We start from the raw sequence: 27,751 nt of genomic DNA on the forward strand, positions 1-27,751 counted from the left end.
TGGAGAATTATATTTTAGAAATCCTTTCGCCTCGGGCAGGAAGTGAGGCGGTTCTTTCCACTCAAGTTCACTACTTGCTTGGGAGATCCTGACGCTGCTCCTCCACACAGGGAGACAGACAGGCATATGTGTGCACATTCATAAGCACGTGTGCATATAGTACCCTGCAGGGGAAGGGGCAGCCCTTTCAGAGGTAGGAAGGGGGCTCAGAGCGAGGCCTCATCAAGCCTGCCTGTCTGTGTCACACGTTGCTACAACCAAAAGTACCCAAGGGTTGCATGCCCATGTTGCAGGCACCAGGCAGGGGTTTTAGCCAGTGCAGATCCACTTTTCTCACCCTCAGCTGTCCACCCTCCCATGTGGACTTCATTACTCCTTCTCTCACCTCCTTTTCTCTCAATCTGCTGTGGATGCAGACACCCTTGTGGTCTGGCCACAGCCTTCCCTGCAGCTGCCCTTCTGGGTATCCCTGCAGCTCCATAGATGTCTGTTGGCACTAGCAGCAGTATCTTGACCCCAGAGAAGATATACTTGTCGGATGTGGTGCAAGCATCCCTTCAGAATGGCCAGGGTGAAACTCAGCCCCTGCCATGATGAGAAAAATTCCCTATCAAGCCCAATGCACTATGCAAATAACTAGTTAAATCTGAAAGCTGTCAGTGGAGTCTGCAATTGTCCTAGGAACTAGTACAAGAACAAAAAAAAAGTGTGGATGTCTGTAAAGAGGCAGTGACCAACCTCTGGCAAAGGGCTTGCTTGGATAAAAGAAGAAAGAGGAAACCACTTACCAAGCTGGGTTTGATGCAAGAACCAAATCCGGTGGGTGGGCCTGGAGCCTCCACACAGACATTGTAGAAACAGAAGATATCTCATGCGAAGAGATATGGAAATTTCCAAATAATGGCTGTGCTGCCAAGGGAAGTAGTCTTGGGTGACTGAAAAAAAAAAAAAGAAAAAAAAGGAAAAGAGTCTTGCTTCAAGAACAGCAGAATTTGCAAAGCTTCTACAAATTTCTACATGGTTTTGTCCTTACTTCCAGATTCACTTAAAGGAGTGTCTGTCACCTTGTCTGTCACAACAAAGTCCCTCCAGTACTGCTACCTTCTGCCTGTCCCTTCACAATTGCCTGCCAGGAGCAGCATGTGCTTTGGGGTTTCACTGCCAAGGTATGTGCCCCAGATCAAACAGAACACATAACAGCAGGTTTTCTCTCTGGGGAGGCATTAATTCAACTCTCTTCTTCCTGGCTTATTTTTCAAATAGAATCCCTTTGCCAAGGTGGGTAGAATGCTCTGTGGAGGGAGGGGTGGATGGATGGATGGATGGATGGATGGATGGATGGATGGATGGATGGATGGATGGATGGATAATACTGTCAAGTAACCTTTGTGTCCTTAGGAAATCAGACAGAAATTATTTTTATTTTCTAAGAGGACACATTCCAGTAGATTACCAAGCCAAGCTTTCACCTTGTGGAGGCAGCTGAGATAACAGCAATTAGTAATAATAACCAGTCTCCCTAAGATTATGCTCTATGGGGAACTCGCCACTGGCTGCCACAAGAGAGGAGCCCTGAAGAGGAGATACAAGGACTGCCTGAAACAATCCCTCAGCCTTGGCCATATTGATCATCACCACTGGTCTACCCTGGCCTCCAATCGGGAGGCCTGGAGACACACCATTTATAACGCTGCTGCTGCTTTTGAGAACACATGCAGGATCACCCTCAAGAAGAAAAGACAACGCAGAAAGAATCACGTCTCGCCGATATCACCTGGGGAGTTTTTCTGCTGTGCCTTCTGCAACCTGGAGAGATGCACAGAGAACCCCCTCACCAAGATCTTTGTAATGAGCAGGGCTGTATCAGAGGTCTGAATGTCTGAAACGATTCTTCGGGGTCTCAAACTGCCAGGAAGGCTGCACCTACTCACAAGACATAAGCAGTGGTGCTCTGTGTTTCCCACTGCACTTTGGGCCTGATGGAAAGCCTCTGTAGAGAGATCTCACTGGAGACAGGAGTAGAATTAGAGGTTTTAAAAGAAGTATTTACATATTCTGGTGCCAACAGAAGTATGTGAGCACTGCAGAAAGGCAAAGGGATAGGGGGGAAGCAAGGTAGAAGAATTTGTTGCTTAAAAAAAGCATAACTCTTTGGAGTGAGAAGGAGGAGAGAATGTACCAAGGCAAACGTTGAAGGACCCGCCTCCTCTCCTCAGGACTGCTGAACACACTCCTCAGGCAAATATGCAAAGAGGCTCAGCCAGCACAGCTGGGCGGCGTGAATAGTGCACCAGGAGACCTCCAGAAAAGACACTGAAGAAGAGGACACTGGCTTCTGCCATTAAAATTGGTGTTCCTGGTGTTTGGCCTTTTCCATCACGTTAGGTGCCCCCTTCCGTGTGCTACCTACTTAGGACCGGTATAAGTTGACTATGGCTGGTTAAGTCTGTGGGGAAATGTGCTGTTTTGGGCTGACTGGGCTTCTGAGTGACGGAGCAGAGCTGCCGACACCTCCACTGAAATCGAACCACAATAACAATAAATAACCATTTGATCTGATAACAGTGCAGAGAGCACAAGAGATGCAATCTGTGGCCATGCCTGCAGCTTTCCAAAGCCAACATTTCAACTTTGTTTGCTAAAGCAGCTCAAGTGCTCTGCTCTCTGTGGTGGGATCACAGGGGCAGACAGGCATTCCCCACTGCTATGGCTCTACTCCATAGCACGGTTTATGAATCCCTCGGGCTTCAAGACAGGGTGGTGTTGATACATCTGGCTAATGACGTTACCCAAGCTCTTCTTGTGGACAGGAGCTCATTGTTCAGGGATTCTGAATCAAGGACATATATTGTTAGTAGGACACTTTGTGGACATGTCAAATATGAGACAAAATACACAGTCTCAGATCTCTAGACAAAAACTTAGAGATGTCCACTGCAGGCTAATAATTCAAATTGTTAAGTGACAATTTAGAGGATCTTTACGGTCCATTCCAACCCAAACTATTCTATGATTCTGTGAATTTTGTCTGAACTACCTTCTTCATTTTCTGGAGCCATAAATGCAAGTCAATTGCTCCAGCAGCTGCTGTGAAGTTTTTTGGTCCCTCCAGACACATGGTCAGATATTTGTCCGGCTTTCAGAACAAGCCTGAGCCTGGGACAAAACCAGAAGGTCCAGTTGCCCCTGGCATTGGACAGCCACCATGTTCTCAGTCACTTTCCCTTGTCATCCTGTGATGAGAAGCACAACTAGTGGCTGTCCCAAACATTAGTGATGCTTGGCAGGATTGAATGACTGCACTCCATTTGCTTTGACCAGCCAGAATGGACTGGAAGTTTGCAGGAAAGGACATGGACCTCCTGGTTGGCAGGCTGTGCTCCAGGAAGGAGAGATGCAAGCATTTCTCTTGCTTACAGAAGCCAGAATGCACTGACCATCTGCAGAGTCTGCCCCCTGGCTCCAGCCTTGGTTGAGTGAACACCAAACAGCCTAGGGTAGTATGGGACTGTTCTCTCTGAATGGCTTCACCACCAATGGTTATGACTGGCTGTTTTCTTACATTCCCTCAGGAAATGGAGGAAGCAAACCACAAGGGAAATCACAAGAGGTAGTTCCATATTCTACTAAAGCATCTATTGTGTGATTTCTGAGCCTGACTAGACTGGGATCTAGATCACAAGGCTTCCCTTTTCCCTTTCAGTTTCACTGAAATTTTCAACCACCAAACTTGGCTAGGTAATTCTTTCTTTTTTGTTTCTATTGGGTTAAATAAAATGCATTTCCTTATGGGACCAAACACCATGCTATCCCCCTCATCACTTTTTAGGATTTGAAATGCTGGGCCAGTGAAGTACTTTACTTTAGGTACAAGTAAAGTCCTAATGACTTCATTCAGTCCACTTCCATGCTGACAGCCATGCATGGTTTTGCTGGGCTGTCCCTAAGAGCTGGGGTTCACAGATCAGTGTAGGAATACCTGGTTCCTATCAATGCACACTGGTGCTGTAAGGTTGAGCCTGGCAAAATGGACAGGAGCAAACTGAGAAATAAAAGCACTTCTGCTGTAAAATCACACCCAGCAAAAGAGGAGACCACAGCGTGTGTAAGATGCTACTTCCCAGGCCAGGTTCTGATAAAGAGGATCAGATCTTTATCCTCCTGTCTCCAGTCCTTCCCTCCATGCTAAAAACTTCCCTAACAGGAGAGGAGGGGCTTTGTGTGCTCAAGATCTTACTTAACCAGCTGTTATCAGGGTATTTGCAGGGTTCATGAACTCTCTTGCTGTACATCGCTGCTCTGAGAGGAGGCTGTTTGTTGGCTTTTTGATAAAATTATGTGCCACTTAAAAGGAAAAATCCTGCATTTTGGGATGATGCACACGACAAGAAAGATGTCTTGTGCTGTTATCAATGTTGACTTAGGAGGGACACACATTAAGTGTTGCATCACACAAAAATAATGTCACTATCTGCATCTCAGAGAGCTAAAAAGTTAGCAGGCAGACGCAGACAGCACGCGTATCTCCCCGTGGCAGCCCGCGCAGCTTGGAGCTCCTCAGAGCCTCCCGAGAGCCCATCAGAGGATCCCTCTGCTGTTGCGTTTGCAGACGACGTGTGTGCCCCCGGCAGAGTGCACTTGCTTTTCCCCGTGCCTCCAACATGTATATTTGTTATAACACCTTGGGAAGGAAAAGGGTGCTGCCTTTGCAAAGTTAGATAACTGGCCCAGTTCTTCGCCGCCGGATTGGCTGGGAGAGGCCCTGTAAAACCACGCTGGCCAGCCGCCCGGCCCAGCCCTGCAAGGCTGCAAGCTATTTCCACAATTGGCCACTTCAGAGTGGGAGAGGGGGAGGTGAAGACAGCCAGGCAAACTGCATTTCCACCAGGCTGCTTCCCTTCCTCCTTGTTTTTTCACAGCCGGAGTAGTTTGGCAAAGCTGCTCTGGGTGCCTCCGAGCCCTTCTTGCAACGCCCAGGCAAGTGGAGTGTAGCTTTGGCATCCAGGCACCTGGCCCTCCTTTAGCCCTGCTGGCACAGCCTCAGGACAGGACATGTCAAGCTGCAACAATCCCGGGGGCCCCACTGCCCTGGACTTTCCGGAAGTTCTGAAGTCCCTACTGGAGTATTCTTTACCCTGGACCAACAAGATGACAGGTAGGATTAAGGAAATACATGCTGGAATTTCTGTTTTGATTTCTCCTTCCCTGTTATAAGTTGCAAGGCAAGAAGGGAGCAGAAGACCTTGTATGCTGCAAGCCCTTCAAGGGTGTGTTTCCCTAAAGTCTCCAAGTCAGACAGGGAGTTCTGGCACTGAGGATGTTATGCAGCTAGGAGGAAAAAACGCCTGCAATGGATTGGTTACAAAATCAGTCAAGAGTGCTGAGCTTCTGATCCTTTTAATCTCTCTGCTTAGCTATTTCTTGGAAACCCTCAAAGATTTGTGCACAGAAAAGGCTTGTGCACAAATCTACATGCTTGTATAGCAGGATTGCCATTCATGTTGTCCCGTAGTTAGTAACCACTAAGCCTCCAGACATTGCCTCTTTCCAGATGCAGACTGTCCAGAGAGCCAGGCTGTGTGGGGCAGGCTGACTCTGTGCAAACTTTGATGCTGCTGTTGTTTATCAGTGAAAAGCTGAAGTAGAGAACACAGCAAATGTTGAATTTTCTTTGCAAGAGCATTTCTGTACTCCTAGGCTTTCCCACTCTCTGTGCAGCATCCCAGAAAACAAATGGAAAGGGCCCAAGAGATTATTTAGTTTGGGCTTCTGCTGTGATGAACACTTTGCTTGTGCTGGACTGACCGCTTCTCAATTGCTCGGCATGCTCCAAGAGCCCATCACACAACTTAAGTACTCTCTGGTTTTGGGTAGGATGCCACATGCCCTTGGCAAGCTGCTTTTTGGTTGTTATGTTTTCGTGTTCACTGCTGAGTGTTGGGGAGGTGTGTGGGAACACCTCAGCTCAACAAGCTTATGTCTAGGCATGGGTGAGTTGAACTCACAGAAACAAACATGCACAGAGCTCACTCTTTTGCAGGGAGTTGCTACCAGAACACACAGGTAGCTCTGCAGTCTTGAAGGGCAGCAGGATCCAGGAGCAGAAAAGCCAGACACACAGTGTGGAGAGGGACCCTGCTTTTGCTCCAGGGTCAATGGGAGAAAAGGCTGCCGCTGCAACAGTAAAGTGTTCACGGCAGGAAGGGCAGCTGCCTGCACCTGTGGTAATACAGCGATCTCTGTGGCACACATACAGCTCCCTGTGGGAAAGGGAATAGGGCAAGGGGAGCTGCCATACCCCCTGAGGGGATCACTTTGTCACATTCCTCTGCTGCTGCCACCTGTGAGCAGTCTCTCTCCTTTGCTGGGACTGCCTGCTAACAGGTGTGTTTGTATATCACACCGTATGAATTCCCACTGTTTGTGAGGACCAGGGCATGTTTTTCCAAGCTGACTGATAACCAGGTAGAAAGCAGACCTGGCTGGGAGGAGGCAGGAATGGCCAAGGGAGGCTCACGTGGTACAGAGCCTCGCTGTGGCTAAGCTAAGTTTGGCTGCCTTTCTGGGATCTCTGCTCTCCACCGCCAAGTGGATTGAATTAATCCAAGGGAGGAGTGCTGGCAAGACCTATCTGTTTGGTGTAGGGAGTAGAGGGGAGATCAATTATTTGCAGGGAGAATAATTTAGTCTTAACTCAATGTGACTTTGGCAGCTGAGGGTGCTGTTTTGCGGCAGCATTCTTCTTCCATCTCAGGACCACCCTGCCTCTCAGCATCACCTCCTGTAATCCTCAGAATTGTCCTTTTTATGCTGCCTCCCTCTCCAGGGCCAGCATTCCCATCCTGGCCCTCTTCCCACAGAGCTCAGTTCAGATTCTCCTGTATCTCCATACTTACACACCACTCATCTGGATTTGCTGGCTCTTAGGACTCTGTCTGAAATGTGTTCTGCTGTTCAAACCTCACAGTGGGGCATGTTCCTCCACCCTGTGCCTAGCACTGGGCTGCTTGTCACTTGCCTCCCTGCTGCACCAGAACTGGGCTGTTCTGCATCATCTGGCCCTGACAAGACTCCCAGCAGTAACAGCCAAGGCTGCTGCATTCCTGTCCTCACACCTCATTGTCCTCTTCTCTTCCTCTCAGCCACAGAGTGAAAGAAAATATAAAAATCCCAAGCAGATCCCAGCTTAACCAAGAAGGTACAGCTCACGATGCAATGCCCACTTTCTGCTGGCAATTGCTAGAGCCCCTAATCCCCAGAGGTGAGGAAAAGCTCTCAGAGCAGTCTCTCTCCTAGCTGGCAGGGCAGAGCTAATGCTAGAGTGGAGTGATGTGAGAGGGAACCCACAGGAATGCTCCCCAGGAACTCCCTCCCTCCTGCCTTCGGGCAGAGCAGCTAACACTGTACAGGCTAAACCCTCTCCAAGCAAAGTCACAACTCAGCGGTGGGGAAGAGCAAACCTTAGCACAGTGGAGTGCGGGTAGAAATGTGCTGGAAGAAGAACATGGTCGATCTAACGGGAAAAGCCCTGGAGTAAAAGCTGCTGAGTGGTTTTAATACCCTCCATTCTTACGGACATTACCCAGCAAAGCAGTTTCCATTGAGCTCTGCAGGGGGGATGTGCAGACCCTGTTCCTTGAAGGAGTGTTGTACAGTACCGAGGCACAGCATCACCCCCGGGGGCCACCAGTGTCTACAACAATGGAACAAAGTGACCACGAGAGCCATAACTGAACGGGAAGCCTGCAGCCTGCCCTGCTTTGGCTGTATCCCCTTGCCTTATTCCTAGAAGCTGCTCCTTCCTGGCCTCGCTAGGCTGTGTTCCTTATCCACCACCTGTCAGTAGATGTCTCCCAGGCTCGCATCGCTGCGAGCTCACTGCCCCTTGCCGAGCTGTGTGTGCTGCCTCTGCCGTGTGTGGTCCTCCAACATCTGCGTCTCATTGCCCTGTGTGAAGTGGTATCTCCCTTTCACACATGTGCCTTTTTCTCCTGCCAGCTGAGCTTGGCAAGGCAGAGGGAATCCGTGGAGGGCATGCAGCAGCCCTGGAGCACGCTGAGCAGTGGAACATGACCTGTTCTGCCTGCTTCTTGCAGCTGGATTCATCAGCCTTGATAAACGATGCATTAACCTGTGCTGTTCCAGCCTGTATGAACAAGGTGGCCCTTTCCAAGCTTACCGTCGGGCAGCCTGTGAGCAGGAGCTGTGTCGGGAGTTGGAGGCAGCAGATTCAGCCTCCCAGTCTAAGACAGAGAAGCAGCTGGAGGGCAGGGCAGCTCCCCATCTGCCCAGGCTGGATGGAGATGTCGCCTGGTCCTCATTACAGTAACACAATGGAGGAAAACACCTAGCTTATGTGACTTCAAATCCATTCCTCCGCTCTGGCTCCTGCGGCTCTGCTGGGTGCAGAGGGGCCGATCCCAGGGGAGGGCACCCTCCCCTTTCCCGGCTCACGAAGATGGGCGGTAGGTTCGCTGCGGCCTGTCCTGCCGAGGCGAGAGGCAGCGGCTGCTGACAGGAGGTTGCAGCATCTGCCACTTTTGCGAGAGAATTCACTCTGTGGGAGACGCTCCTCGGTGTCCGCCTGTGCTTTCGGGAGCGGACTTGGCAGCATTCGCTCCCTTTGTATGCTCAGAGGCTTAAATCCCAGCGCGGCGTCCCTGCTGATGGAGCAAGGAGTGCTTGCGATCATGACAACTTGGGAGGGACGGCCCTTCCCCGAGAAGCCCGGCAGTGACAGCACCGGAGTGAAGCCCTTCTCCCTGCCCATGTTATGCAGGGCACGCCGCTGTGAGCACCGCGTGGGACGGAGGGAGATTAAACCCAGGGCATGCGGGAAAGGTGATCTCGGGATGCTAAACGAGGATATTCAAGGTGCGGCTGGGGCCGGGCCGGGGCCAGGCGGGGAAGGCTCTCGCAGACGCCGCACAGACAGTGCTGCCCTCACAGGCCCCCTGTCGGTCCCGGTCCCGGTCCCCTCAGGTGCCGCCGATCGCGGTACACGGGGGGGCGGGCGCGCGCAGGCGCAGGAGGCGAGCGGCGGGCGCGCGCCTCGCAGCAGGAGGGCGCCACTCCTCCGCCACCGCCCACGCGCGCGCTCCCTCCCCCTCCCGCCCTCCTGGTGGTGACGCAGCGCCCGCGGGCGGGGGTGGGGGCGGGGCCCAGCATGCTAATGAGCACCACGGAGGCCCCGCCCCTGCACGTGCCCCGGCGGGCGGGGGGCGCGTGCCCGCGCCGGCCGCGGGGAGGGCGGGGCGGGAAGGGCGAGGCCCGCGCGCTCGGGGCCACCCCCTTCGGCAGACACGGGCCAATGGGCGCGCGCAAAGGGGCCGGGGCGGGGCGGGGCCCCGGCCCTCATGAATACTGAAGCACGCGCCGGGCGTCAGCCGGCCGCGCTTGCGTCGTTCGGTCCGCGCTCGCCGCCGCCGCCGCCGCCGCCGCGTCCCGGGAGCCGCCGCCGCTGCCGCAGCCCCGCGCCGCCCGTGACCTCTGACAGCCCGCCCGCCCGCCCGCGGGGAGTATGCCCGGCCGCGCCGCGCACCAGGAGGCGGCGGCGGCGGGAGGACCAGAGCCCACTGCAGCCGGGGGGAGCGCGGGGGCCGCCGCGCAGCAGGAGCGGCGGGGCCTGGCGGGCGCGTTCCCGCTGGTGCTGAAGAAGCTGATGGAGAACCCACCGCGGGAGGCGCGCCTGGGTGAGCGCGGGGGCGCGCGCGGGGGTGGCGGGAGCGCGCGGCGCCCCCCAGTCATACACCGACCCACCACCCCCCCCGTTCCCGTTCCCCACCGCCACCTTCCCGCCCCGCGTACCGGAGGGCGGGACTGGCCGGGAGGGGAGCACCCGCGGGAGAGGCCGCACGCCGGGCCCCTTCCCTCCGCCCCGTCCCTCCCTCCCCCGCCCCCCGGGCGGCCGTGCCAAGTGCCGGCAGCACGGGATCGCTCCCGCCTCCCGAGCCGGCGGGCCACGGGAGCGTGTGGGTGCTTGCGCCGGGCAAAGCCGGGCGCTGCGGGAGCGGGGAGTGGGCAGGGGCCGGGACGTGACTCGCTGGGTTCGGTCCCCGGGCTGCCTGGAGCCTCCCTCGCCGGCAGACGCGCAGTTGGGAGCAGCGGTGGAAAGGTTTCGAGTCTTGCTTGACCTTAATTGCTGAGAAGTTGCCCGATGAGACGCGTAAACAGCAGATCCCCTCAGATTAGGTTGGGTGATAATCCAGGAGGGTATGACTGGCTGCCTCACATGCAGCCCTGCATGGGTTGGAGCTGCCGCTCTTCCACTGGATGTGCAGGCGGCAGCTGTGTAAATAGCAGGGTTGGTGCTTGTAGTCTTTGTTGCTGATGGCACACTTCTGGGTTTTTTTCTTCACCCGACAGTATTTTTGCCTTTTTGAGTACCAGTTTCATTTTGAGAAAGGGCTCAGGATTACCTGCACTGCTATAGTGCCCCCTGTACTGGTATATAATAAAGTAAGTCCTTACACTTAGGAATTTTGATGTTGAGAATCATTTTTTGGAACAGAAGAGAATATCCAGGGTAGACCACAGCATAAGCAAGGTTGGCAAGATTGTTTTCAGTGAGGATCCTAGTTATACTGTGTATGTCTAGTATTGCACAGTACCCTGTAAATGTATCTGTTTTGTGATTCTGGTATTTTTTTTCTTCTTTCTGTTAAAAAAAGTCAGCTTATGATAGAGATTTTAGTTACGTTGCTATGATGCAGGTTGCTGCAGTACACAGAATCTTGAATCTACAAAATTAAGGGATTTCTTAGGATATTTCTGCACCCACTTCTTTTTAGAGGCAATAGTACCAGCAGGAGCAATTTAAGTTCATGCATAGAAACGGTATGGTGACTTTGTCTTGGGGGTACTTTTTGTGCCCAGAATCACATGATCTAGCCTATGGAGATGTGAAATTCTGAAATTAATATGATTTTGAGGTAGTCCCTTTTTCTAAAGTTAGAAACATCTGATACTTAAACTAGATGACCCCATTCCGGCTCGGGAAGGTGTTCAGCTTGAGCCTCTAAACCTTACTAGACACTTCATTGCATCTTGATTACCCCTCTCCACTCATGGCGTGATAAAGTTCAGGTTCTCATTCTTTTAAATTCTCCGTAGATTTCCTTAGTTCACCTTGCTCTGTTTCACTTCACACTTTGTGGAACTTGTTGCTTTCTGTTTATTTTGATCTCTGATGCTTTTCTTGTTTGCATATTTGCAAGACAAAAGAAAGAATGCCTTGGTTGTCAGAAGGTAATTTTACAAAAGGCTTGTCAGTAGACTTGTGATTCAGCTGACTTCAGAGGATTCTTGTTTATTTTCTATTCCATTAATAATATACAGTCAAAATGTTAAATAATTACTAATTTATTTAATCCAGTGTTGCAGTTTCAGCAAGCTTTCTGAGAAAAGACCCCGTGCCTTTTGGCTGGATTGCCTCTTGACAAAAATACAATTTTCTGTCTTACTCTTGAGAAATGGTATTAACTAACTGCAGTGTCCATTTATAGTCTCCACAAGCTACCTGTGGGTTTTCCAACTGCTGTGGGTAATTTGACTACCCAGTAAGCAAGCAGGCTTTCTAATCCTGAGCAACAGAGAAGGGAGGTCAGCCAGTTCTAGCAGAATGCCATCCCCTCGAATGCCCTGCCATATACCGGGTATAGCTGACCAGCCTTGCTAGGGGCTGTTGTCATGTACGTTGTAGAAATTAGTTAAATAAAAATAATTTTTTTTTTAAAGTCCTGTGGGTTAAGGGAAGGGAATTGATATTCTAGAGCAGGAGTGTAGGTCTCTTACGTTAATAACAAGCTGCTGCATACTCTCCAAAGGATGCCTTAATCACCAGTTGCACTGCTGTGGCAGGAGGAATCTCTCAACAAACATCACACTAATGGGCATCAGGGATTTGGAACCCCACAACCTGTCTTGTTCCATCCTCACAAGGGGGACTAAAGATTTATGGAGCAATCAGCCATAGTCTATATAGTATTTTCAGTATAATTTGACAGTATTTTTTGATGAACAAGGGAAGTTTGTCAAATAAGTGTTTATTCTGCTTGTGGCTGTAGCTCTTGACAGCTGTGGCCAAAATCTTTTGGTTGGTTTTGGGTTTGGTTGGTTTTTTGTTTTTGAGGAAAAACCAGGATGTGGAATAAAGCTCTTTTCAGGCTGCTGCTTTTGGCTAAAACAGCAGTATTTCCAACAGTTCAGTAACTGGAATGGTCTACTTAAATTACTGAGCATAAACTGGTGTGCTCCCTATTAACAGCAGATGTACAACCCAGTTAATAGGTCACAGTAGCAGAATGAGGGGGCTAAATCGGACATGAGCCATCGGCTGCAGAAGTACAGTCCAGATTTATCAGGGTGACCTTGAATCGCTGCAAATGGAGCCTCTTAGGATACTGCAGCTCTACTGTCAGGTAATACCTGTTTACACTATAAATATCTTAAGAGAATTAATGTTTCAGGCCCCTGTGCTGAGGCAGGCCGAAACATCCCTCTCGAGGTGCAAGAAGTTAATTGATGTTTCATTAGACATCATGCCCACAGATAGGATGTTGTGCGGCAGAAATAAAGATTAAATGAATTGAAAGAAAGCCAGTGGGAAAATGTCAATGCAAAACTGATCATATGAAGGTTTTATCATTTGATGTATAATATTTGAAATAGATGAGCACCCAATATCTATGTTAACCCATGATATTTTGTTTCAGTTAGAAGTGAGGGAGGAGAGAGAGAAATAGCCCAGATAAACAAAGACAGCACTGGGGGCCCAGTGTTTGCCAGTTGTCAACTCAGCAAAAGAACGCAAAATTTCAGATGCTTTTCTCATGGGGAGGAAAACTCTAATCTGATGGGAGCCAGGGGCAATCACAAGAGGAAGTTAGAGGAACTACAATTTTTCCAGGTTACTGAAGGACAGCAGGATGATCGTGCACATCTAAAAGGCATTTAAAGATCTAAGAAGAGCCACATACTCAACTAATGTAGTCCTTTAGCATCTTCCTTCTGAAAAATATTAATAATAAGCCTTATATTCAGTCTACTAATCATTTAATGTTTCTTTTCTCCTCTCTTGGAGGTATTGTATTAGATGTTGCAAAACAAAAGAACTCCTGGCTTATACTAAAACTTGCAATGGTACACTATTGTTTTCAAGAGTAAAGAATTTTTTTTTGACATTTTGACAGACATTTTCAAGTTTTCTATCATGTTAATTAAAAAATAGTTACTTGCAAAGAATTCATTGTCACTCGCATTTGTTTCGTTGATACGTTTACTATGATATCATCCACAACCTCCAGTGTAAATGTGGGTTTGGTTGTGCTGGGCACTATGCAAACCATGGAGAAACACACAACCTCTGATTCACCCATAAAATGTTGGTTCCAGTTCGGTGGGGTGTGCTTCAGTAGTAAGTGAAATCATCCTTATATGTGGATTAGGTTCTGTTTCTTTGCTAGCTTCAAGTAGGAGCTGTTTAGAAACATTATGGCTATTTGCATTATGACTGTTAACCTGCATGTTTGCTTCGCCCAAGCAAAGGGTAGGAAAGTTGCAAAGCTCCCTGTAAAAAAGAACTTTATAGCAGGAATAGGAGCTGGGAGATCGCAGTTCAGAGGCAGCAATGTGAAATGGCAAGGGGAGGGCCAAAAGCTGCAAGGTGATGTTAACAAAGCTTAGGTCCGGGAGCCACTGGTCCGAATTTAACACATCCTTTAGGTACTTGCTCTTAGTCCCAAGTTGGTGGCTGTTGAATACTTTCTGCACTGCTTAGTCTAAAATCAGTATCTTCTTTTGTATATAAAATATTCAGAGTATGGTAGATAATTTACTTTGTATGGCAGCACTGTTCTTAAAGTCATAAAAAGCTCTTTCAGTCTCAGTTCCACACCAGCTAAGGCAACAGCGGAAGGAATGCCACTTCTATCGGAATAGGTTTTATATAAATAGGCTTTTCTGATTTATAGCAGAGTTTCACCCCCACTTCCACCCCCGATAAAGAAAAATGCTCCTTAGCATATTGTCTAGAAAACCCTAATGCCAAAAATCGGTGCATTTTATCGGGATAACCTCTGTGAATGCTGGAGATCCAAACTAGTCCGGGGCAAGTCCTTGGAGTCCCTGTTTCATTAAACTGAATATTTGTCTGCTTCCATGGTAATACCCAATTTGCAGTTGGTTAGGGCACGACTAGTGACCGTTCCTTTTGACAGCAGTGCTGGCAGCGCTAGCAGTGCTTCTGCAATGCCTCCTTCAGTGCTCATAGAACTGCATGACTGCATGGAGAACTGGATCAGGAAAATTACTTGGATTTTTAAATTATTTTTTTTCTGCCAGCTTATTTTTATCTCTTAAATTATGTAATTATTCCATAACTTGAGTTTTCTGCTTGGATTCTGTCCCAGACAATTGTTAAAATTCAGTAGCTATGGGGAACATAGAAACAGCCATTTTTCTGTAATATGTGCACTGTAACACAGTAAATGGAGAAAAATTCATCAGTCTCTTGTGACTTGGGGGTGGGATGTGGGAGTATTCCTTATTAGACATCTCCCCAAAGAGTGAAAATTGTATGTAGGTACTCTGAGCTATCTATAGTGAGCAGCACTTGGAGCTATTGCTTTGTGTGGACATGCTGAGTCATTTCAGAGAGAAATGCTTCTAAAATGCTGAACAATAGACATCCAGGTCTCTGGTGTCCTGTGGACCTTTTGACTGATTTTAAAATGTAATCTGAAAACCCATATTCCTTTCATATTTGTATTTAAATTATTGTTCTGTACCTTCCTTCTTCGTGCATAGAATAAGCTACTCCACTTCCTTGGAATTTTCTTAATGGCTTCCCGTTTTTTTAATGTCTTCCGAGATGGGCATGTGAGAAACAGACTGTTTTGCAGTGACTGGTTAATAAGCTCCATGCAGTACTACATCACACTTCGAAAAGTTACCACAGCAAAGATGCTGATTTTCAAGGCTGCTCAAATGTCTGTGGTCCAGCCATCACAGGGGGGGATGGGGTTAGAGCATTCCGTACGGAGTTACATGTGAATGCATCAATGTTGCTTTTCAACAGCTGCTTTTTCCAGATCATGTCATGCGCCAGAACTATTAGCTTTCTGAATTTCCTTTCATGTGGATTTTGTTAGACTCTTAAACCTTGAATCTCTCCTGTGTTTCAGCTCATACAGTGACCTACTTGTATCTTTCAGATAAAGAGAAGGAAAAAATCAAGCTTGAAGAAGATGAGGCAGCAGCTGCCAGCACTATGGCAGTCTCAGCTTCCCTTATGCCGCCCATTTGGGACAAAACTATTCCTTACGATGGCGAGTCTTTCCACCTGGAGTACATGGATCTGGATGAGTTCCTGCTGGAGAATGGAATTCCTTCCAGCCCTACTCACCTGGATTTGAACCAGAATCCACTCTTGCCCGTGGCTGAGCTGGAAGGAAAGGAGTCTGCCAGTGCTTCCACTGGTTCTCCTGCATCATCCTCATCCACTGCAGTTTACCAGCAATCTGAAGCAGCCTCCAGCACAGGTAGATGGAATAATACGGGTCTCTGAGGGATTTCTGCTGTTCTCATGCTAAAAAGTGCCTCTTTAGGTCAAAGAGGAGACACGCCAACCTGTCAGTGTTGCCGGGGGCAGGTTAAGTGGTACAAACATGCTCAATGTAGAGCCTTAGTCCCTGTGTCAATTCATGAAGATGCTGCCTCTTCTCTTCTTGCCCTCCTGTGAAAAATGAGCGTGTATCAGCGTGCAGTGTGTTTCTCTTTTGAAATTAGAAGAGATGAGACATCAACATAAAGTATTTGATTTCTTGGTATTGCTAATCTAGTGAGAAGCCAGACATGTTGAGAAAATATTTTCTCAGGTTATTTTACAACAGGTTTGACAGCTTGTCACATGTCATGTGTGCTGCCTTGGTCTGCTTGGGTGAACTTATACGAACTTAATCTACCTCAAATAACAATATTAAATAGAAAAACACTGAAGCAATTTTTTGTGGTAGTCTGTGAAATGCGAGAACAGACACTTGGAAAAGGTGTCTTAATGATGCAGTTTGATGTTCTGTGGTGCTTTGAAGTGGGAATAGGGGAACACAGAAACAAAACTATACTTAAATGGTACTAGAAGACTTTTACTCTACATTTGTAGTATGGAGATCTTGTCTATTAAGGAATTCAGCAGCTCAGTTTGCCCTAAATTTGGAGTTTAAACATCATAGCCTCTAAATTTTCATGGTATTATTTTATGGTCAGGCTTGATAGAAAGCGTTTTGCTCTGGGCCTCTTCTGTGAATCTGTGAGAAACACAATGTGGCACTCCTTCCATAAGTCATAGGGTGTGGCTTTTTTCTAGGTGGTATATGAAAAAACTTATTCACTGATCAGTACTGCAAATTGCACTGACATTTACAATTCACATATATGAAGTTTGTAAACAACAGATTAATATGGTAAAGTTCATATGAACATGATCAATGTCAGACAGTCTCTTGGTACATTTTTACTATGTGGTAAAGAAGCAGAATACTGTTACATTTGTAACAAACCCTCCTTTATTTAGTCATGTCTTTGGAAATATAGTTGTCTGATCTTCAAAGGTCCCAGAGACTGGGGTCTTTGAGCAGTCTTGTTTCTGTAGGGATTTCTGTGGTACAAAAATCAGATTGATACAAGTTTCTCCCTTCTTACTGCTGTTGGAGGTACTTCTTAACTGTGCAAAGCATGTAATTTTTGCCAAGGAAGTGTTAACTCCTGTCCTGCATCTGTCTCCTCATGTCTGTTAGTCTGGCATATGTTCTTAGAGTTATATTACAGACTGGACTGTGAACCCTTCCTCTGTACCAGCAGCAGTACAGCACCAAGCACACCTCAGGAAAGTACCAAATGATACTATTAATTATAGTTGCTCACAACAGGGCAATAAATAAACACATAAATTGGCTTCTTAGTTGATTCTCTTCATGCTGCTGAATGTATTGTAACTTCTCCTGTTGTTGCCAGAGTCCCCACCACAAAATGAGAGAAATACTCCCAGCCCCATCGATCCTGACTGCGTAGAAGTTGAGGTGAATTTTAACCCTGACCCTGCTGATTTAGTGCTGTCCAGTGTGCCTGGTGGTGAGCTCTTCAATCCTCGCAAACACAAGTTTACTGAAGAGGACCTGAAACCACAACCTATGATTAAAAAAGCCAAGAAGGTTTTTGTGCCAGATGAGCAAAAGGTAACGGATTTATTGCTGCAGACTTCTCTAGGCCTTGATAAAAGTTTCCGACTTTCTTTGCAAACACTTTGACATACACAGCTAATGCAGTATACCTATATGATTGGGCAGAAGCACTGCCAAGAATAGAATTGGCAAGCCAACTGCTGCGCTTGCTGTTTTGCAGGTTTTGGTATCATGAGATAATTACTGGCCAGGAGCAACTGATCATGCTATAAACAGAAATTAGAAGAACTATCAAGTCAAATCCTCATCACTCGCACTTTTGAAGGCCATTGTCTGTATTTGCCCGGCATCATGTCTGATCTGGATTTAAGCAACCCAGACAACAGAACAGGTTGTTTTCTGTGGAAGTTCATTCCTGAATTGAAACTAAGGAAAGGGAGCATTTCGGTTGGACAGCTTCTTAGTACCCAAGTCTCCTAGTCTCCTTAGTTCTAGCGGTGCACTTGGTTTATCCTAAAACAAGACTCATGTAAGGATAAAATCTTACAGTACTGCATTGCTTCCATTTTGATGGCAGAATCCTGCAAGCCTATGGAGGAGATTTCTCAGTATAGCAGTCAGCGTGAATCTCACACAATAAAGAGGTGTCTCTGATACAGTTGTCAGTTTGGCATCTTTGGTTTTTTTTTTTTTATTACAGGATGAAAAATATTGGACAAGACGAAAGAAGAACAACGTGGCAGCCAAGCGTTCCCGTGATGCTCGGCGGTTAAAGGAGAATCAGATCACAATTCGGGCAGCCTTTCTCGAGAAAGAAAACACAGCCCTGAGGACGGAGGTGGCAGAGCTGCGCAAGGAAGTGGGACGATGCAAGAACATTGTTTCTAAATACGAGACCAGATACGGACCCTTGTAAGCACACCCCTTTTCCTTGTTAGGGCTCCTTGTTCTAGCCTCTTAGACTTCTCTGCCTTCTGTAGAGACTCCCAGAAATAAAGTTTATGGAGGCGTTGCCATTTTACATCTACATTAAAAAAAAAACACAACAAAACACAAACAAATCTTGTTTCTGTTGGCACAACTTGTTCAGGCCCTTTCCTGATCATTGTGTTGCCCAAAATCTGTGTGTCCATATTTACAACTTTGTTTTTAACAATGATAGAATGATAGAGCATTTTCTGATGTCATACAATAGAACAGATTCACCTGTCTGGAGGAATAAATGTGGATCCCTCCTGACTGGACGGGGCTTTTGCTATCTGTTCTAATCTTCATTTAAAGTGGAGAAAGAGCTTAGGAGAGTCTTCTTCTCTTCTCTCTTTTCTCTTTTTTTTTTTTTTTTATTTTATTTTCAAACTCTTGTTCTTTTCTCCATTCCACCCACCTCTCCCAGTAAAAGTGTAAAAACCACAATTTTAGGGTATAAGTAGATGTTGCTGGGCAGCATCATGAAATTGTTTCCTCTCCCATTCAGAGGCACTAGAAAGCACCTGTTGTATAGAACTCTGTTCCTGTTGAAGAGGAATAGGGGAACCTTTAGGACAGAAAAATATTCAATCTCTTGTAAAAACAGAAGTATTGCGAGGTTGATTCATGAGTGTTATGCAGAACAGAGTCAGTGCAGTTCTGATTAAAATACTGTTCAAATGTCTTGATAGGTTCTAATCCTGGATAACTTGCAGAAACCAAGGAGAAAGAACAGTAGTGAATCACTCGCTTTACGAATATGGACAAAATAATTTGCTGTGGGTTTTGGGCTGCATTTCTACCACCACTCCTCCTTTTTTCCTTAGAGGAACTTCTCTCTTGAATTGCTGATAAAACAGCATGTTGCACTTAACTGAGAAGTAAGGGAGATGTAGAAAGAGAGGTCTGGCTCATTAGGCTGAACCTTGAGTCCCATCTGTTAAAAAATGGCCAGTACCTATGCTTTGGAAGAAGAGGCTTTTTTTTTAAGAAGTAAACAAGCCACTGTTACTTTACTGCACCTTACCTGTTGTGCAAGAGATTGAGAAAGAGTTTTGGTCCTTTGCCTCCTGAACACTCTATGGGATAAGCTACACCCACTGTAAACACGAACAGTTTGCCTCACTATCTCTCCTGTGTAGCAGCATATCTGGTCTCTCCATGCTTGCTGGTTCTCTTCTCCAGCACATTTCCTGATAGAAAATTAGCACACAAGACTTGCCCTCTTGGAAGTAATTCATTCTCAGCACCAAGCACTGCTTCAACAGTATGTGGTGTTAGAAGAAAAAAAATATGTTGTGTGTGATGTTGGGACCTTCTACATGACCTACAACTGCAAGAACCAGAAGCTTTACCAGAAGTATATGTCTAGAAGTCCTCTTAACAAGAGAAGCTGTCTTAATATAGAGGCTGTGTCAGAACTCTTAGGCTATACTTCCTGGGATAATATCTATATTAAGGAGTAAGGCTAGTTTGCAGTTCCTCTATTGAAATCTGGAAAGTATATTTAAAAAGCATTGGGTTTTATTTTCTGTACTAAAGACTTCTTGCCCAGCTTGTGTTTTAAACGTCATGTGAAAATTGGTATGAGTTTAGACCAACTGTATGTTGACTTCTTAAGGAAGTGGAGAAGCAGGCTAATCCAGAACACTTAATGTATGCTTTGAACTATCTCCCCCTCTGTTATGCTCTTAATTTGACTAGAGTGGCTCTTGATGCAGTGTTTGTTGGTCTAATTTCTTTCAAACATACTAAAAATTGTCACTCTTTCAGCAGGGGTTTTTCTTTCACAGGGTGGTTTGTGGTGGTGATGGTGGGAAGTATGTTATAAATAAATTGTCACACTTAACACTTTGCTTTGTTTAAAGTGACTTATCTGATTCCGAGTGATGCAACTTTAAAGACTTTTAAAAACAAAGAAACTAAAAAGCACACATGAATCGCCAGTCTTCAGAGTGAGCAGTGAAATCTATGAGGTGTCCCAACACAAACAACTGACGATGACCCTGCCTGCCTCCTTGCCTGCAAGTACCCCATCTGACTACCCAGGGCTGGGCATGATGAAAAGTGCAAAGTCTCCTTGATTCTGTATATGACTTTCTTATCTGTCTTTCTCACTGTAACTATGAACTACAATAAGCTTACCTACTGGGGTTTTGTCAAGACACTCAAAGTTCACGTATCAAAGTCTGTTGACAGCCTGCGTGAATAGCGACTCTTCATTTCGGCACTCGAGCGGAAGAAAAGAGGGAGCTTTAAATGAACGTGTCTGTATTATAAAGAACTGCTATGTTTTAAGACTCTTTTCCCTGCAGTAGAATGAGTTTTATTTAATACTGCAGCTCACTTCTAGTACAGTGTAGCATACTGTGGAGTGCTGTGAGTGCAGAACTAAAGACACCAGGAAAACAGCAGCCTGTGATGTGTGAGACTTCAGTGCAGAAAAGTACAGCAGATGGATTGAAACAAGGCACAGTGTGCCATACAGAGAGTAATAAACCTCTATGAAATGACCCATGTAATAGTAAACGTGGTCGCTTTCCTGCTCCACAGCTACACTGCTATACCCTGCCTTTTCCTTTATTTCGTTTATGAGGCACACTTCCTTTTATGGTATCTTGCTGAAACAAGATCTATTCTTCTGTTAATGATTTAGCAATCATGGAAAAGGTGCTATTCTGAGCTGCTGATCCCCAAGACTTTTGGCAGTTTGAGACTACCAAAGGAGTATTAGCTCCAGCAAAGCAATGGCTATTAGCTGCCAAATCACGCTTTTCTGTCTCTTGACTGCAGGAGAACTGTGGTGGTGAAAGAGTACTTTCTTCATCTGTTTTATAAAAGTGAAACAGCCAGTGATCTCCCAGAGTTACAACAGGCAGCTTAAGTATCAAGACCCGTGTGCTGGTGTGGGAGGGTAGATGAAAGCTTGGACAGATTGCGGGGATGTTTATTGTGTGTAGAAGATGGAGGAAGTAGGTGGAAGTTCCGTTGTAAGAGTTTCATCAGCATAACAAGAATCTACTCTTATATTAAGGAAGCTTAAAATCTAAAGAAGTGGGAAGAGAAGTGTGTGGGAAGAAAAAGAGTTCTTAATTTCTAGGAAATTAAGAAATACAGGACCATGCTTTAGCCAAAATATGGCTTGTATGACAAGAGAGTATTGATGTTTGGGGATTGATAAATAGCACACACCTCAAGAAAAACAATTTTGAAAGCTTTCAGAAGCACAAGTGCCAAAATTATGAGGCATGACTAGTTACCAGCATAGCTCAGCGCTATCATGTTGAACAATTATTTTGACTTTGTGTTAAGAGATTTCCCCCTAATTTCAGAGTGGAAAGGCAAAGAGAAAAATGTGAGAAGAAGCAGCTAATGTTGTAAACTTAATTAAAAAAAAAAAAAAATTTCAAAAGCCAGTGTTCATAACCAGTTTTTGACAGCATAACCTTTGTAAAGAGCATATATATTAAATATAGTTATTGACCTGTCATTTTTAATGGACCATGTTCTGAAGTCAGGAAAGTGTTTTTAACTTTTTGCTGGTTACCAAAGTATACTTATAAGTGTATTATTATAATTTGGGATTCTAAAGATCTGAGATAACCTGGGATAGTCTGATGAAATAAATGAATAGCTTAGTTCCATATTGCTCAAGTCTCAGCATATATCTCTTACCTGTATCAAGTATTGCTGGTTTGGACTGATATTTTTTGTACGTACTGGTTTTTGTTTTATTTTGGTGATAAAGGCCAAACCATGGATTAAAAACAAACAAACAAACAAACCAGCAACAAAACAAACATTGCTGACAGCATGTAAATTTTAGCAACTTTTTGCATTCATAATTTCTAAATTTTCAGTTAGTTTTGGTTGTTCTTGAAAGTCATGCTTCTTGTTTAAATTACAAAGCTAAAGGGTATTGTAACTTGGCAAGGAGTTGCTAGTCCTTCATTTGGATCTTACTGTGCTTAGGAATATCTTTTAAATACTTACATGTTGTGTACAGGATCTGGTTTTGCAGTATGTCATGGCGTTTTAACAGCAAAATATTCAGTCACCGAGATTAGCATGTGCAATTCTATAGTTTTATTTCTGTTATATCAAAAGCTTACACAATGGAAACCAACAGTGAATGTTCATTAGATCTTTCTCTCAGAGAAGACTGTTAACAAACTCTTGTGCTTCCCTGTAGGACAGTGCAGATTTGCACAATCTGTAATTCATGTGTCTACGGGTTGCAAAACTGGAAAATCGCACTTTAGGGTGAGTGCGGCTCAACTTTTGTAGCTGGAGAATTTTCTTTTTTTTTTTTTTTTTTTTTTGTGTTGAGAAGCAGCATCTTTAAAGGTAGATGAGAAGGTAGTAACTATTTAAAGGAGTGCAGATATTGCCAGGCAAAAATACTGTGCAATGCTGAATTCCTTCCTCTGTTTTTACAATCTCAGGAAGTTTACTGCTTGAGAGCTCTCTCTGCTCCTCTTAGAACGATTCGCTGTATCATCTTATTCCTTTGACTCTGATGACAATCCTTTCTGTAAGTGATAACTTAGGTATGTTTTCATAGTGGTCATAAGAAGACCAGTACTCTTTTAGTTCAATTTGAACATTAAAAAATGCTGAATTGACACTGTTAGAGTCTGAAGTTCTCTAGCCTTGGAATATGCTCCGTAGAGGCCATAAGTGTGCCTGATGTCAACCTACCCCATTCCAGCCATAAAGGGACCATCTCCAAGGGGAGAAAATAAAGGGAGTGTTCACCTTTCAGCATCACTGCAGAGATTGCCAGGAAAGAGCAGTTTTTAACAGATATGTACCTTCATTAGGATGTGGATTGACATCACATGGCCATTTCACAGTACTAACTTTGAAAATATATAAACTGTGATGAGATTAGTGGACAATGAGTGTTATCATACTCTACAGAAGAAACAGGCTATGAATAAATGATGCACAACATTTAATACAGTATTGCTTTCATACATGATTTTCTAATCTGCACATAGTTATATCTCCTTATAATAATGTGGGTTTGTATCTAAAAATTCCCTAGAAGCTTAATCTTTCACCTGTTGCCAAGATCTGCTCCCACTGAAGCTAGTAACAAAGATCTCATTAACTCCCACAGGAAAAAGTCATTACTGTCACGTGGTTATTGTGAAGTTCTAGCAAGTGCTGGAGTCATGGGTGTCTTTGCTTTACTGTGGAGCATTCTGTGCTGGGATCAGGTGGATGTGTCTCAGATTGCAGGTGTAATGTTGGTAAACTGGTTCTATCACTCGTTCATCTACATAGTTAATGATAGTTTTGGTAGTGTACTATAAACTTGTGTTGGAAGAAGAAGTGGTTTTGATTTGGTTTTTTTAAGCGGCTTTTTGCAGTTCTTCTAGTAACATTTTATGTCTTTCCTGGCAATTCTCCATTTCCTTGCTGTGCTGTTTAAAAGCCCAAGGTGTTCTAACTGTATAAATCACTTTCAGCATTATCTGCAGGACTGCTACTAATTGTACCAAATTAATTTCAAGTTGGGAGGTACAGTGGAAGGCCAGCAGCTTTGGGAATACTGTAATAAAACCACTTGTGCAGAAAAAACTATTTTTTGTTGTAGATAGCTGAAATAATGGACCTGCACAAAAGGGAGTATTGCTGCTTCAGTCTTGTAAGCCCCCTGAGCATAAGAAGGCTCTGTTCCTTTTGATCAGGTGTTTTCATCTTTAGTGAGAGGAGGCATCTCAGACCTTTGTAAAATCCAGACAGACTTTTGTTCTCCTGTATAGTTTTAGCTGCTAAGCACAAGATGAGAAATGCAGATTTGTCTTAGTGCATAAATCTCATATTTTTGGCAACATACATCTAATCCATAAAGAGCAAAATCATTTGTTAGTGCTAGTGTTATGCCTTTGCAGCACTACAAGACTCTTGACTGGCTTTCTAGATGTTCAGATAATTACTCTGATCTGTATATCTGCCACTGTAACATGATGAAGGTAGGTAAACTCACAGGTAAAGACTGGGAGAAAGGTAGAAAGAATAGGCTTAACAAAACTTCTTTGGAGATGCTAACATAATGCTAATTGAGAAATTATAGTTATTTATGATAATGCAGATTTGTCATACAGATGTGATTCGTTAGTTTGATAGTCTGCAGTTAGTTTGATAGATTCACCCTAGTAAGTCACTTTTGGAATACAAACTTCTTAAAGTTCAGACACCTACAGGGGAAAAAGGAATCCTTTGAGGAAGATACATAGAGAGTAATGCAAGAGTCTGACCTGAGTTTGAGATTGCTAAAACTGACACCTCACTGTTTACAATTTTAGGCCAATTTGGATCCCATCAGTTTAGCATCATACTGAAGATAAGTACTTGTTTAGGTCTTGGGAATCTCCTTTTCTTGGTCTCGCTTCCACAGTCCAGAAGAAAGTGAAAGGAATATACAGATAGGGAGAGGAGTTACTGCAGAAGGGCATGGAAAAAATAGCTGTTGCTTCAACTAACCGCATTGTTACACTGGGACTTGACCCGCTAAATGCAAACTGGTAGTGCTGTGTCATGAGGAAATAACTCTCTGAGGCCCCGATCTTTTAAGGCCTCAATTCTGCTATCATTTCTGCATGGGATGAGCCCTGTATCTGTATAGAGAACTGTGTGGACTTCACAGAATCTGTTCTTGAATGTGAAGCTCTGCCCAGGCAGTCAGCTGCAGAATTGTGTCCTTAACACACTGTCAGTTGTAGTTATAGGGCTGTTGATATTAAGTGTTACTTGGGTGCCTGTTACATAGCCAAAACCCTTCTTACTTCATTTTCCTAACTAAGGCATGAGCAGAAGCCCTTTGCTGTACAACATCTGTAAAAAAATTAAAAATGTACTTCACATACGTCTAGTAAATTAAGGCATGTGATTTTGGTCTGTGGGTCTCAACAAACTTTGCTCGTGTACCTGCCTGAATGTTTTCTTAGATCTGCAGCTACGTCTCAGTGAGAAGGCATGGTGGGATTTGTTTTCCCGAGGGGGCACAATAGCAGGTGTCATCTGTCATGCTGCAGGTGACCACTTGCTACTGGCCAGGATCATGGATGGATGCATCCTCCGCACTTTTATGTGAAGTTGTCTGAAATATGGTGATTAACATGAGTATTGGAATACTGTATTTTGTATAACTTAGAACATGTAAATACACTTTTAAAACTAATCTGTTCTATGAAGTAATAAATAAGTGCTTCCATTGTAATATCTGAATATTGTTAATGCTTCATGTAGCTTGATTTGGGATTATTTTTTTCCTAGAGAACTACAGAAATCAAAACAAAGATTGATGTTGTGGAATTCTAGTCTAGTTGTGATGCTTTCTATCAGCAAAAAAATGTTTTAATAATAATAATGAGCTACTTAAGCAGAGAAACTGAGATTTTGAGGGAATTGATTCTCTTCCAGTCTTTCTTTAACAGTAGTCACAGATTACATTCATAATTGTACTCTTCCCATCCTGTTAGCTGGACAGTCGATTTGTTTGTGAGTAGCATTTGGAAAGTGGCAATATTAAATTATTTGTAAAGCTTAGTGATTGAGGAAAACTAAAGCTGGGTGGTTTTTGTTGGGTGTGGGTTTTTTAACTTTTCTGTGTTTTGGCTCAAACAGATCCATCTCCACCCTTCAGCCAGACTGCAGCAAGTTGCAGTGAAACAGTGAGTGGCTGTTACTGAAGCTCATTTGTGACCTAGATAGTCTACATCTTTATTACTTCCATTATGTACATAGATGACACAGGTTTCCTGTGATGTGGAGAGGGAGAGAAAGTGATTAATGACTTGTGGTTTTGCTGAGTACATGTTCACTGGATGCTGCACAGCTGGAACTTTCATCAGCTTTCACGACCTTTTCTATCTCGTGTTAAAAGGAAGAAAAAAACCAAAACAGTGGAGTGAGAATCGTGAGCAGTCAGCTAGGAAATATGAGCATTCGGGTTTTGAGGAGGAGATGAGATTGATCCATCAGCCTTCATGTAAAGAGTGATGACACTTTCTCCAGTCATAATATAACTTCTTTGTCTTTATTGCTGTACTAGAGCAGTCTCCTCTCTGGTAACAGCTGTGTCTGCAGTGTTCCATAAATGACAAAGCCACATCTTTTGTAGTGGGCAGAGACAACGGTATTTAATTTCTTCTATTTTTTTTTTCCTCCCTTCTCAGTGTCTCTAGGCTATGAAATAGCTAATCATATGTGCAAGTTATTCTGAAAATTCTGTTCCTGTAAAGCTTTTTCAGACACACACGTTTTTTAACTAAATAGTTTGAGGGAACTCCTATCTGCTATATTTGGCCTGAAATTCTGTTGCCTCTTGGATAAAAGTATTTTTTTGTCTTCAGATGTGACACTGATCTGTCCCATTCATTCAGTGGGATGGATGATAAATCTGCACAGTATTTATATAAGTCTGATCATAGTTTTACTGCGTGTTAAATTGTTTAATCTCTTGGATGTCTACTCCTTGAGGTTGTCTGTATAATTCCTGTAGCTGCTTTTTGAAGCAGTCCATCAAGTGCATTTGAGATTATTCTGACTGGAAGATTCTATAGAAGTGAAAGAGATAATAAAGCTTGTAAAGCAGCTGGGTAAAACTGTATTGCCATAAATGGTTTTAATTTATATATGAATCTTCTGTCCCAAACTGCTTATTTTGTACATAAACCTAAACACTCCTGGCAGCTGATGGGTGAAAATAAAGGTGCTTAAACAGCAATCTAATGAGGAAAGGGCATTTCACTATTACAGAGTTGGTATTATTTTATATTTCCATTTATTACACTTTTTTAAATGTATAAACCACAGATTTGAATTCTCAAAGTCTTCAGCTTGGATTTTGTGAGTAGTTTAAATCCTCTCACCTCTCTGCTCGTAACTGGTTTTTAAGAAAAAGAAAAGCTTTTGTTTAAAATGTAAAATTTTGACTGTATTAAATTCTGTTAGTACCCTTCCTTTTTAAGAAATAAAACGTATATTCCACTATGCTGAGATCCAGTAATTTTGTTCTCTAGATAGCATATTGTGTGCTCTACACCTCTGCTGCCAGCATTGCAGCTGCAATTTGCACTGAAGCTGGTAGATGCTAAAGCAGCTGATCACTTTTGGGAGTAGGTTCTTGCTGTGCATTTTCCATGTGTTAAGTGCGCTGGTAAGAGGTATACAATTCCCTGATTTTATTTTCTGGATTAATTGATTTCAAAAACTTTGCAAGGTTTTGCGTTTGTCCTGCAGTGACTCTTAGTTGAACTCTCTCAGGTAGGGGGAGAAATCTGACAAAAGTCAGCCACAGACACTCAGACCTTGCGTTGTCTGTTCTGTTGGGGCTGACAACATCAACAAAATACTTAGAATAATTGTGGTTGTCTGTTTGGTTGCTTTGCTGAGGGTTTTAGTTGGTTGGTTTTTCATCAGTGGGGTTTTGGTTTTTTTTTTTTCAAAAGCTGGTGCTTGAAGATTAACCTGGTAAGGAATCTATATATTCACTGCATCTGATTGGGAAGGAGAGCTTCCAGAGAAGGCTGTGTTCACTTTCTTTTGCTTCTTACAGTCCATGATATTTCTATCTGAGACACATGCTTTCAAGG

The 27,751-nt window shown here is 44.6% G+C and overlaps 1 protein-coding gene across 3 annotated transcripts; it reads left to right on the plus strand.

Moving 5' to 3' along the window:
• The first annotated feature begins 4,848 nt into the window (after nucleotides 1-4,848).
• Nucleotides 4,849-27,149, plus strand: TEF (TEF, PAR bZIP transcription factor). 3 transcript variants are annotated; one of them, XM_027885065.1, is made up of 5 exons: nucleotides 4,849-5,155; nucleotides 15,213-15,539; nucleotides 17,011-17,231; nucleotides 17,878-18,089; nucleotides 20,012-27,149. In XM_027885065.1, exons 1-5 carry the CDS (start codon nucleotides 5,053-5,055, stop codon nucleotides 20,031-20,033), a joined length of 885 nt encoding a protein of 294 aa, XP_027740866.1. In that variant the 5' UTR covers nucleotides 4,849-5,052; the 3' UTR covers nucleotides 20,034-27,149. The 3 variants fall into 3 exon arrangements, with proteins under 3 accessions (XP_027740866.1, XP_027740864.1, XP_027740865.1); XM_027885063.1 differs by lacking the exon at nucleotides 4,849-5,155 and adding an exon at nucleotides 9,500-9,692; XM_027885064.1 differs by lacking the exon at nucleotides 4,849-5,155 and adding an exon at nucleotides 9,500-9,692 and having other exon boundaries at nucleotides 17,878-27,149.
• Nucleotides 27,150-27,751: the final 602 nt, after the last annotated feature.

Source organism: Empidonax traillii, unplaced genomic scaffold (genome assembly GCF_003031625.1).
Source record: "Empidonax traillii isolate 1590-97213 ecotype Southwest subspecies unplaced genomic scaffold, ASM303162v1 scaffold159:size1039807, whole genome shotgun sequence".
In the NCBI taxonomy this organism is placed as follows: Eukaryota; Metazoa; Chordata; class Aves; order Passeriformes; family Tyrannidae; genus Empidonax; species Empidonax traillii.

What these genes read in the sequence shown, in the direction of transcription:
- TEF (XM_027885063.1), top strand. Translation starts at nt 9,521, where the DNA reads ATGCCCGGCCGCGCCGCGCACCAGGAGGCGGCGGCGGCGGGAGGACCA. An exon ending in ACCGCGGGAGGCGCGCCTGG is followed by an intron (nt 9,693 to 15,212) that starts GTGAGCGCGGGG and finishes TGTATCTTTCAG; the next exon opens with ATAAAGAGAAGGAAAAAATC. An exon ending in GAGACCAGATACGGACCCTT is followed by an intron (nt 18,090 to 20,011) that starts GTAAGCACACCC and finishes CTTTGTTTAAAG; the next exon opens with TGACTTATCTGATTCCGAGT.